Raw genomic sequence first — 13,304 nt, forward strand, 5'->3', positions numbered from 1 at the left:
CTAAAAACAGCAAAAACCGATGGACTACATTATACTGTATGTGAATCATTACCTGAACGACTAACATACACCTATCAGCCATAACATTAAAATCACTCACAGGTGCAGTGAATAACACTGATTATGTCGTTACAATGGCACCTGCCAACGTGAGGGATATATAAGACAGCAAGTGAACTGTCAGGTCTCAAAGTTGATGTGTTGGAAGCAGACTTGACAAGTGACTTTGACAAGGGCCAAATTGTGATGGCTAGACAACTGGGTCAGAGCATCTACAAAACGGCAGGTCTTGTGTCGTGTTCCTGGTATACAGTGGTTAGAACCTACCAAAAGTGGACCAAGGAAGGACAAACAGTGGTCTGATCCCACAGAAAAGCTACTGTAGCACAAATTGCAGAAAAAGTTAATAGTGGCTATAATAGAAAGGTGTCAGAACACAAAGTGAATTGCATCTAGCTGTGTATGAGGCTGTGTAGCCTCAGACATGTCTGAGTGCCTATGCTGACCCCTGTCCACCACCAAAAGAGCCTATAATGGGCACGTGAGCATCAGAACTGGACCATGAAGCAATGGAAGAAGGTGGCCTTGTCTGAGTTCTTTTACATCACATGGACGGCCTGGTACATATGTGTCGATTACCTGGGGAAGGGATGGCACCAGGATGCACTATGGGAAGAAGGCAAGCCGGCAGCAGCAGTGTGATGTTCTGGGAGATGTTCTGCTGGGAAACCTTAGGTCCTGGCATTCATGTGGATGTTACTTTGACATGTTCCACCTACCTAAATATTGTTGCAGACCAATTACACCCCTTCATGGCAGCAGTATTCCCTAATGGCAGTGGCCTCTTTCAGCAGGATAATGCGCCCTGCCACACAGCAAAAATTGTTCAGGAATGGTTTCAGGAACATGACAAAGTCAAGTCAAGTCAAGTCAAGTCAAGTGGGAATTTACTGTCATTCCTCTATACAGCTTTTATACATTGGAATGAAATTATATTTCTTCAGGACCCTGGTGCAACACAGAACAGTATGCAAGACTACATAAAGTGCAAATACACAACAGTGTGAGACGAGTGCAAAACAATAAATACACAGGACAGTAAATAGACAGGACAATAAATACACAGAACATGGACTGTAAACCATAAGCTATTGTGTAATGTAACAGCACAAGTATCGCAGCAATACTGGCAGCAAAAATTAGTTCCATAGTATAAAGTGACTGATGCAGCTGTGTAAAGTGCAGTGTGCAGTAAAACTGAGTCTTACTGGGGTAGGTGTTTGACTAGCCCAGGTGAGCGTTGGGAGGCAGCAGGGGATTGAGCAATCTAACTGCTTCAGGGAAGAAACTGTTGCAGAGTCTGCTGGTGGTAGCACGGCTGTTCCTGTACCTTCTGCTAGATGGCAGGAGGGTGAATAGTCCATGAAAATGGTGAGAAGGGTCATCCGCAATACTGGTGGCTTTGTGGATGCAGCGGTTGTTGATAGAGGTGCCGATGGTGGGTAGAGAAACACTGCTGATCTATTCAGATGTCCTCAAAATTCACTGTAGGGTCTTGCGGTCGGATGCTGTGCAATTCCCGTACCATACAGTGAGACAGCTGGTCAGGACGCTCTCTACTGTCCCTCTATAGGAGGGAGGGGGAAGTTTGGCTCTCTTCAACCTCTGCAGGAAGTGGCCACCACGCTGCTGGGCCTTCTTGACTAGGAAGGTGGTATTGAGTGTCCAGTAGGGGTCCTCAGTCATGTGCACACCAAGAAAATTGGAGCTTTTGACTCTCTCCACAGTTGTTCCATTGATGTGCAATGGTGAGTGGTCTCCTGAAGTCAACAATCATCTCTTTAGTCTTATAAACATTAAGAGATAGATTGTTGTCTTTACACCACTCTGCGAGCTGACTCATAATTGTTGTGGTTGAGGCCCACAACAGTAGTGTCATCAGCAAACTTGATGTGATTAGAACTGAATTTTGCAGCACAGTCCTAAGTCAGCAGGGTAAACAGCAGTGCACTGAGTACACAGCCCTGGGGGTGATGGTGTTCAGTGTGGTGGTGCTGGAGGTGCAGTTGCTGACCCTGACAGACTGGGGTGCACAGAAATTGTTTAGGGCATCTGGGAGTGAGGGGTCATCATCACAGACAGGTGGCGTAGCTTTGTATTCTGTGATGACCTGAATGCCTTGCCACATACCCCTTGTGTCTTTGGTGTTTGTGAAATGACTGTGGATTCTTTCTGTGTAGTTGCGTTTTGCATCTCTGATTGCCCGGGACAGATTGACCCTTGCTGTGCTGAGGGCTGTCTTGTCATAAGACTTGAAGGCAGAGTCTCGGGTTTTCAACAGTGAGCACACTTCAGTAGTCATCCACAGTTTCTGGTTTGCACATGTGGTGTAGTCATCTATGCACTTGCTGATGTAGCTAGTCACTGAAGCTGTGTATTCCTCCAAGTCTTTGTTGTTGTGGTATGTAGCAGCCTCTCCTAACATATTCCAGTCTGTGTGCTCAAAACAGTAATTAAGTGCTGAGATGGCTCCCCTAGACCAGGTTCTCACCTGTTTCAGAACCGGTTTGGCACATTGCAGGAGTGGTCTGTATGCTTGGATTAGCATAACTAGCATAATTAGCATGTGGTGGGGTCAGGGTGCAGCCTTGTAAGCACCATGAATGTTGGTGTAAAGTGTTTGTACCACGGGTTGCAAAAGCAACATGCTGGTGGAATTTTGATGGCAGTGATTTCAGATTCACATGGTTAAAATCTCCGGCAACAATGAAAAATCCATCAGGGTGCGCTGTCTGTAGGTTACTGATAGCCCTGTAGAGTTCACTTAGGGCTTGCATTAGCGCCGGGTGGAATGTACACTGTGACAATGAGCACGGTGGTAAACTCTCTGGGCAGATAATATGGTTGGCATTTCACAGTCATAAACTCCACCAGCAACGAACAGTAGCTTGAAACCACAACGGCATTCCTGCACCATTCGTTGTTTATGTAAACACATAGAGCACCACTGCGAGTCTGGACAGTGATGCTATCCTTTCGGCGTGATGTGCGGTTAGTCCAGCTAGCTGAACGGCTGTGTCCAGAATGCTGTCGTTGAGCCATGTTTCCGTAAAAATGAAAACGCAGCATTCCCTGATTTCACGCTGGGTATTTAGCTGTAGTTTGAGTAGGTCCAGTTTATTGTCAAGAGATCGAACAGTGGAGAGGAGAATGGATGGTAGAGCCGGACGACTTGGATTAGCCTTTAGCCTCGCACGGCTGCCGGCTGGCTTTCCGCGCTTCTACTGCCTCGCACACTGTTTCTGACACCCTCTCTTCCGGCCAGCAGCATCAGGCGATACCACAGTCCCAGGGCCTGGTTCGTGTAGTAGCTCATCTCGCAGTCCATCGTTTATTCCTCCTGAGCTTTGTTCTCCAATGTTTAGCAGAATTTGGCAATGGTAAACATGTACACCAGTGCTTCCAATGTACATCTGTTTAAAATGTTTCCAAATTGGTGTAGGCTACACATAACATGCACCATATTAGTGGACCCGAAGTGGCCGCTGCATGCTACCGCGCCGCCATCTTGGAAGCCATTTGTTGACTTGGCCTCCAAATTCCCCAGATTCAATCCAATTGTGCATCTGTGGGATATGCTGGTCAAACAAGCCTGATCCATAGAGACCCCACCTCAGAACTTACAGGACTTAAAGGATCTGATGCTAACCTGATGCCACCTTCAGAGGTCTTGTGGAGTTCATGCCTTGACAGGTCAGAGCTGTTTTGGCAGCACAATGGGGACCTACACAATATTAGGTAGGTGGTTTCAATGTTATGGCTGATCGGTGTATGTAAATAGTTATATATAACAGATTTGTGAGTTTTTACACTGAACTAGCCTGGTCAGTTTTCATGTAGGAGCAATTGGTTGTGCATTTGAGCTTTCCTGTGGATACCTCAATAAAGGCTGGAAATGCTATCATAAATGGTTGCATAAACAAGTCAGCACCAAGCTTGCTTGGCACAGAACAACAGCTCACTGTGAAGAGAAGTCCTGCAGTCAAATGAAAAGCATACGTCTGAGCCGTGGGAGTGAAGTGAGCAATAATGACTATTCCATTGAGCTATACAGTTGTGGAGAGAACATAAGCAGAGGGCCCTAATGCATGTCTGCCTCCTTTATGCTACTTCTAAAAATAAAACTCTTAAGAACATCTCTGCTCACCTGTTCACCTGCTTTTAAGGCAATGTGAAGCAGCAGAATCAGGAGACAATTACATTAGAGACTGATTGTTGCCATTTTTAAGTTATAAGTGCAGCTATTTCAAGTGAGGTTTTATTCTTTAAGTGCACCAGCTTTCCAAAGTGCTAATGTTCATACAGTTGCTTCCACACCTCATTAAAGTAGAAATACCAAGGTACCTCAATTATAGGCTTTCTATAAAGTCTATGGGGATGATTGCAGAATTCCAGGAGGACAACATATGTCCCAGGAAGGAAGTTGTGGTCTGTAATATACACCTGGGTGAATACATTTCCTTATGATGGTCATATAAATGCATGATGATTGAACATATATTTTATATTCTGTAGCAGTCCATTTTGTAGATGTGGATTTTCAGTAGTACAAAAAACATTTACAAAATACTGACTAATTTATCTTCTTCATCACCTACGGACACATACTTGACATACTAAATCTGCACTAACACAAATGCTAGAAACCTGCTAGAAAACCTATTCTAGTGCACACAAGATTAGTGTGAAAATCGATACTTAGGCCATCAGTGTTTTGTACTGTTAAATATTTATAGTTATTTAAACCCTGTGGTTCGCAGAAGATTTTAGTCAATACTGCAAAACAAAATAACAGTCTGAAAGAAGAAAGAAAGAAAGGAAATTAGGTAAGTCTGTCACAAAAAGTATATTAATTACTTTAAATCTGAAACATGAACTGTTTGAGGTGACACCTCCTGTGAATAAGTAAAACATTTCTGTAATTAACTGCTTTTTAAAAGATTCTACTGTGTCTGTATGCTTTTCCCAGCACCAGCATATGTGCTAGTGGACCCAAATACATAAAATAAAACAAACACAAACACAATGACTCTTCATCAAACTTATAAAAAGCTCTACTTAACACCTCCATTGCAGTTTGTAATATGTAATGGCATGTACTTGAACTACAATGTAATCTAAATCAACTATGCTGAACTATTAAAATCCATAAATTAATAAAATTAAATGCATAAATCCATGAATTAATTTTCACAGATATTCCATTAACTAAGTAACTAAAATACATTATAATGCAAAATTTCTCCCCAAAAGTGACTAATGTGTCAACAATTTTACAGTTAGCTTTGTAAATTATTACCAGAAGCTTTAAATGATTGAGTTAAAAAATAAAATAAATAACAATGATTGTATACTCCTGTATTTATCATTTACCTTATCTGAACTTCTCACTTTTCCTATTTCTTATTTCAACTAGTTTAGTCATTTGTTTATTTCCTAATTTACACATTTCCTAATTTATTTATTATATAAGAGGAGAGGAGATTAGGAAATGTTGAATGAGTAAAACAGGCACTAAATAATTGACTAAATATGTGCTGGGGTAGACAACAGTGAGAAGTTGAAAATAATGGAGGAGTAATATAAATTGATTTTTGATTTCTTTTACTGACTGTTTGCGACTTTAAGAAATGATTAAAAGCGGTTTGGCACATGAGCCAACTCACTTTCTGATAATTTTTTGTGAATGATATTTTTGACTCAGATAGCGTATTAATGACTTTTGCAGTGTGGGAGATGACAGCACTGCAAGACTGAATATTATTGCAGCACTGAATATTCTGAATCAGCCTAGTCATTGTCAGTCAAATGCCACTAGTTAGCTAATTCTAAAAATAGTCTTTGTCTTTGGATAGGCAGGTAGAGTGAGAGAAGAACAGAAGACACATTAAAGCACATTTCTGTATTGTGCTCATGTGAGACATGAAAGGAGGCAGATAACAACCTGAGCTCCAGGGGTCAATTAGAGAATAAGCTGCTGCTAAGAATTTCACACGTATTTCACACACACTCAAATGTAATGATATGCTTAATAAGAAAGTTGGTGTTAAATGGCTGTCTGAAGGACACATATTGTTATCCCTTAGTGTGTACACTCACTCTAGTAAGTGACTTGCAAAATTATGAAAATGCCTTATATAACGTGCCCAGTGAGAGAAACAGAAGATACTCTTGTTCCAATCCCATAGTGCCTACTGTCACTTGACTTGCAAAATAGCCAAAAATACCTGATACAAGATTCATGACAGCAATTACCAGCCAGCGGCTGCTGAGCTTTCAGGAAATTCTTCCAAACCTTCTGATGCTGGCAAACATAACTCCCATTACAAAAACTCCAAGAATGTTTGCTGGTATAAATGTACAAAGTTGGGCACAGTCATACACACAAAGTAAAGGACATGGACTGTCAAGGCTCTGTCAAGTTTTTTCCTCCTAGAATGGAGGACTATAATAAACCATTTGCTGCTCTGTCACTTTTATTCAACAACCATCTTTAGGCTAATCTTACAAACATGAGAGACAAAAACAAAATGGAGAGAAAAAAAAGAAATGGGGAGAAAGAGAACCAGAAATGGGGTCAGACACTTGGTGGATTATTAACATCAAACCTATTTCTTTTCTTTTTCTGCCCTTGTGACCTGGATTTTTAAAAGATCTCTGTAACTGCAGGCTATGAAAGATGCAAGCTAGACGAGCTGTGCGCTCAAAGGCTCCCTAGTGCTCTCTCTCAAACACCAGTCACAGCTAAACTGGTAAAACTTGAATGAAAAAGAGCAGTGGTGTTTCACTGTAATGGTGCTTTACAACATACCTGGGTCAGATAAGAAGCTTACATTCCAGAAATGTATTAATGCTTAATCCTTCCTCCTCTATCATTCATGCCAGGCTGTTTATTTCTACAGAAAAAAGGCTGCTAGATTAAATGTTCTAGCGTATAATAGATAACAGATGAATGCGCACTCGGGAAGCTTAGACAAACTGATTCAACGAACCTGAGCACAAAAAAGGTACTCTTATTGGAAAGCACTAAAGAGCACTGTACATTTGGAAAAAGACATCTCCTGTCATGCTGGTGTTCATTTTTTTCTTCGATTTCATTTAATTCTTTAAAAGCATCACCTGTTCATTTACTGTATTTACGTACTAGTCCATTGTAGTCTACCTAAATTGAAGAAATAAGAAAAATGCCATAATGTCTTACAGATAATGAAGAAATAAACCGATAATAATTTAGTTTGTATGCCGGTTTTCAAAGGCAGGAAATTTGACAGGAATTTGACATGAGTAATGTACTTCTTGTACTTCACTTGTCTGAACTTATTAAACTTAACGAGTAACACAATGTTTCTTCTGTTTGTGAGAAGTGTGCGTCTGTTTGTGGATGTGGACGTGATGCTAGTGCTTCATCATCAAGAGCTACCAGGAACTTGTGCAACAGTTCATATTGTATTGATTTGGCACTCCAGCACACTAGACGCGAAATGAAAAAATGACTTCGTACTGCTGCAAGATGTCCAGACTTGTCATTTCTAAATTTCTGTTTGATAAAGCAGTGATAATGATTAATTAAAATATCCTCAGTAAAGACCAGTCCTACTGAGAGCTGTACATGCAAACTATTATAATCATGAGTTGGAATGTTTTTAATCATGAGCAGTTTTATATAACTATAAAACTATATAGCCTTAGGCTTAAATTTAGACTGTGACATAAGGCTCTAATTTTGCTACCAGCCAAAATGTAATTTGCTGGTTAACACTAGTGAATTGCTAACTTTGTTTGGTACTCTGTTTTCATTATCATAAATGAACACTCCTGCACTAATGTTGGAGGAGCAACGCAACAGAGGCTGGAACCTTCAAAATCTGATGATATAAGGGACCTCATCTTTCTTACAATCCAGTTTGTGGATGCTCACTTTTTATGCCACCTCACTTCAGTATAAAATAGTAAAAATGCAACCCAGTCCTGCATTATATTTTTATTATTTGCTGCACATTAAGTAAAGGATAACTATACACTTAAAAAAGGGAATATGTGGTCAATCAGATTTAGGAGAAAATATTGTAAAGTTTACATAAAAAATATTTAGTTTCTCTTCAAAACATGATTTTACTGCTTATACTAAATTTCATTTAAATAAGTATCTAACTTACAAGTTTGAATTATGTAGAGGGAATGACTTAATTTTTATTCCAGGGCTTTGAAAATACACAATCAAATCACAAAAAACTAATTTTGTTAATACATATTCATTCACGTGGAACCAATGTATACATCTGAATTAAGAAAATTCAGTTAATTCATTTTTTTCAGTGTAGGTGGTTAGGTTAGGGAACAAAACCGACAAGAAAAATCTTCTTTCAACCCATCAAACAATATTTGTTTGGTAGTAATGCAGTCAGCCAAAATTCTTACACTGTATTAGGAACACCTGCTCAATCTGCAATTATCCAATCAGCCAATCAAGAGGCAGCAGCACAAAGAATAAAATCATGCAGATGCAGGTCAAGAGCTTCAGCTTCAGGAAAAATGTGATTTTAGAGACTTTAACCCTGGTGCCAGATATTTGAGGTTGATGTTTGCTGATCTCCTGGTATTTTCATGCACAACAGTCTCTAGACTTTACATAGAGTAGTGTGACATTGATTGAGCGGCAGTTCTGCCAGCATAAACGTCTTGTTGATGAGTGAGGTCAGAGGAGAATTGCCAGATTGGTTTAAGCTGAGAACTCTACAGTAACTTATATACCACTCCTAACAACTGTGGTGAGCAGAACAGCACCTTAAAATGCACAATACATTAAACCTTGAGGCAGATGAGTCATAATAGCAGAAGATCACACTGAGTTCCACTCCTGTCAACCAAAAACAGGAATGTGAATTTTGGTTGCGTGAATCAGCAAGTGTACAGGGTTCCTGATAAAGTGGTCAGTGAGTGTATGTAGTGATCAATGGGAATGCTATACCTTAGAAAAAATAAAAAATATTGTTCATAACTAAGTTTATCACATTTATGTATATAAGGTTTTATAAAAAATGTACAGTGCACACTAGAGTATGAATATTTAAGTAATATTATGGCTCACTGGCATGCCAAGCAAAAACAGCCACACTCTGTGACTAATACACACATCTGGTTCACTTTACTCATCTGGTTTACCTTGTTATCCTTATCCTTTGCCCATGTTTTATTTATCTCTGTATTAGCCTTATAGTGGTACATTTAACCCCTATTTACACGTTTTAATAATGTATTTATATACTTCCACTACCTTTATAAAAAGAATTGATTTATTTATTTATTTTACAATTGCATAGTGTCACATCACATTATCTGATATATAAAAATACAAAATAAGAAAAACAGGACCTTTTTTCTCTAATAATACCCTACTTTACTGCCATTTATATGTCTTCATGTTGAGAGAAAATATCAAAAGACCCCAGATAAAAATGTTATAATTAGAGTTAAGTCTAAATATGAATGTATTACATTATAAAAAAGGATTCAGCGCTGCAATAATGATGTGCCTTTGGATTTCCCTAAAAGTATCATGTGGACTGTAATTGGCTTCCTAATCAGTGTTGGGTCTGATTTAGCGGGTGAATACACCAAAGTCAGCTTGAGTCACACCAAAGTCACCATGGAAACAGCAACATCATGCATACGCATATCTTCACAAAATTTAAGTCTGATTTGCCAACGCTTTTCTGAGTAAACACTGCATGACTGCCATGACAACAGCTTATTATGGAATTCTCATGTCCTGTGAGAAACAGTTGGAAGTACCTGAGAGACTTATTATGCATCTTTAAACATGCCTCTCCGTGTTTGCCTGGTAAAAAGCAAAGGGCGCTTGGAGGTCACAGAGATGTGTATGCATGTGTGAGTGTGTCCCACCTGTCCAGAGATATGCAGCACAGGTGCAGGATGGAGGCAGTGGTGAGTAGCACGTCCAGTGAGGTGCGTACCAAGCAGAACGTCTCACCGTAGATCCAGTTCTGATGGATTAGCTCGATGGCCCCAAACGGCATCACTAGCACTGATACCAGCAGGTCAGCAAAGGCCAGCGACACTATGAAGTAATTGGTCTTAATTTTCCTAAAAAGAAACAGAGTCTCAATATTAGCCTTTTAGATAAGATTACAATCTTTTGCAGAAAACAAACATTACTATTCTGTATTGACCTCATATATTTTAAGGAGTTGGAGGCAAACTTAAAAAAATCAAATATGCACACATGAATACCCTATTAATGTTCCTTTCAACAAACACCAGAGGCTGAATACAGGGGGAAGACTGAGCTGCACGTTACTAATAAGGTTAATTTAAACCTGCGTTTTCTTGTGCATATTGTTTTATTTTTAACAACAGTGTAATAAGAATAAAATTGCTTGCTGGTTGTCCATGCATTTAATTACTAAAACCTCTAATGGAATTGATCAACAGGAAAGAAAAGAATCATACTGTACATGCCAAAGTCAAAGTTCAGATATGTTAAACTACTTATCGAATGCTAGTTAATTAGCAGTACCTCCAGGATTTTGCGATCGCAGAACTGAATGCAAAATCAAAAAAACTCTGTAATATTCCCAGGAGCTTGCAATTTTTCAGATATTCCGCAGATATTCCGCAGATTTGGGCCAAGACGCAGTGTGACGTCTTCACAACACGCATTCAGCCAAAGCTCCCCTTCAATTAATGAACGTCGAGCATGAGTCTCATTTACCAACAAACATCAGTGCAAAAGACTACAAAACAATTTCATACAAATGCAATTTTGCCAATTCAAGTAGTTTTCCACACAAAAAAGTAGCAAAATCAAGCATTTTTGTCAGAAACTATCACAAAAAAAGGTATGTGAAATTCTGTATGGACTGAATTAAGATCAAATGCAGTAACTAGTAAAAGAAAACATTTGAAAACATAAATTTTAGGGGCTCCTGAGTTATGCAACAGAAAGCGTTCACCCTATTGTCAGGAGATGACACAGCCATGAGTCAAGGGAGCAAAACTAGCTGTGCTCTGGGAGGGAGGGATTACACAGTCTCTCTTCCCTGTCAATCACAGAGACACTAGCCAATTGAGGGTACCTGTGAGATCATGTATGCAAAAGAAAGCAGATAGCACTTTCCACCGAGTGTGTTATGCTGTCGTGTGATGATACAAGTGCAGCAGTTTGAAAAGATTTATCTGGGAGGAAGCACATTAGTCTTCACCCTCAGAAGTTGGTAGCTGTTGTATAATAGGAGAGAGTTAGTTGGCTGGTGGGTAGGAAGTGGTAATGAAATTGAGGAGAGACAAAAAACAGCTCCTGATCCAAAAATCCATCAGTCTAACAATAACAGTTTTTGAGCATGCTGATACAAGATTAGATGGGACATACTAAACATCCTATCTCAAATGCTTGTATCCTTCTTGATGCTACTTCACAAACTAACTTAGTCACCTCTGACCTCATGTACTGTAACATCATGTATGCAAAGTGATATAATATAATGCAAAATCTTAGAGAAAAGAGGGTTGGAACTCCAGAATATTTTATTCAGCTAATTTCCCTTTCAATAAGAAATACAACACTAATAAAAACTTGCTGAATGTCATTCATCAGCAGGTATTCTTCATGCAACAATACAAAGACATCTAATAATAGATGTAAAACATAACAGCAATGATATTATGTCATTCTAGACAGAAGTTACTCAACTGGAAGTAATTTAAAAGAGTGATATATGAGTAAAAGGGAGCTTCTTTTATAAAAGGAAATCCTCCTTCAAGACACTTTATCTGTATTTAAATGAGGTATGTGCTGCATAATAGAAAGATATGTGTGTGCGTGTATGTGTGTGCAGGTGTGTGTGGTAATCTCTGTATAGAATATCATAGCCTCTTCCACAGTGCTTGAGAAAGACCAGACCCTCTGGCACTCCATTAATAACTATTAAAACCCCAGCTGAGGGAGTGGGCTGTGAGAGCCGTTGAAAACACTGTGCTATATATAGCCTACTGAGAATCTCTAAACAGATTCAAATCACTCTATCATGTTTTCAGATGCATGGTATTAAAATGCACTACCCGCTGCCTGCTAACAATATACATCTGTGCAAGAATGAAGACATGAAGTGTACTGACAGTTTTCATTTACCACTGCACATCTGATGTCTATTTGACATCAGATAATTATATCATCAGATTATATGTCAGTGTTTACAGAGCCCTATTATTAAAAGCCCATTGTTAAAGCATAATGATGCCAGATGGCTTATATAGAACCAGCAGTGATGCAGCTGGATCAAACAATTTTCTGAGCCTGACTACTGTCTCTGTGATATGCCTACTGTTTGGATCACTGTCACATGAGGTACTTTTTCCCCTTCAAGCCTAGTACAGTGGGTATAAAAAGCACGCCCGGGTGCATTTAAAATCGCAGGTTCTCATGCTCTAAAATATGAAACCAAGATCAGTCTCTTCACGGCACATGGCTTCAGCTGTTGAATGAAACCAAGAAAATGTAAAGAAAATCATAGAGAAACAGTTGATCTGTATTTTGGATTAATCAGAATCACTTCACTGACTATATTTACATGCACATCAAATTCCATTTAAGGTCTATATACAGGTTGGAGCCAAATTCAGAATACGGTGTTTATATGTGTACAGGCATCGGAATATTCCTGTATACATGGTTGTTCAAAGTTTGCCTGAGTTGCCTTTCCTAAATACCTAACCTACAGCTTAGCATCTGTTAGCACCCACAATTCCTTGTGGATAGAGCATGCATTAATTTTGCATTCATTTGACATGCACATATATCGCAGTAGATTTTCGGAATAAGGTGTTTACATGCAACAAATGTCCGATTAAAACAGGCATATTCCAGGGGTGGGAATCAGAATTTGGGGAATCAGAATATTGTATTAGTCTGTAATATTAATACATGACTCAATACTAATTAGATTATTGCCAAATTCTGATTAATATTGGAATATTGATGTGCATGTAAACGTAGCCATTGATGATAGAATGCTTATTACTTTTGTGAGCTCAGTCACATGCCCCATTATAAAAGGATGTGAACACTTGTGCAGCCAATTTATTGTAAGTTTTTTTCTTTTTCTTTTTTACCCAAAAGTTCCTATTTGTTTATTCACTTGAATTTTGTTGGGTGCTATATCACAGTAAAGGTGGGAAAAGATCTAACATGATTTATCTTTACACTACCAAACTTGCTATTTTAACAG

General features: G+C 39.1%; 1 protein-coding gene across 1 annotated transcript in view; it reads right to left on the minus strand.

Annotated features, from left to right (window-relative positions):
* htr4 (5-hydroxytryptamine receptor 4) overlaps positions 1-13,304 on the minus strand; it is a 107,946-nt gene that overhangs the window by 46,077 nt on the left and 48,565 nt on the right. The window contains exon 4 of the mRNA XM_053631021.1: positions 9,964-10,164. Coding sequence (XP_053486996.1) covers positions 9,964-10,164 — 201 coding nt within the window. The remainder of the gene's footprint in view (positions 1-9,963; positions 10,165-13,304) is intronic.

Source organism: Ictalurus furcatus, chromosome 8 (assembly GCF_023375685.1).
Source record: "Ictalurus furcatus strain D&B chromosome 8, Billie_1.0, whole genome shotgun sequence".
Taxonomy (NCBI): Eukaryota; Metazoa; Chordata; class Actinopteri; order Siluriformes; family Ictaluridae; genus Ictalurus; species Ictalurus furcatus.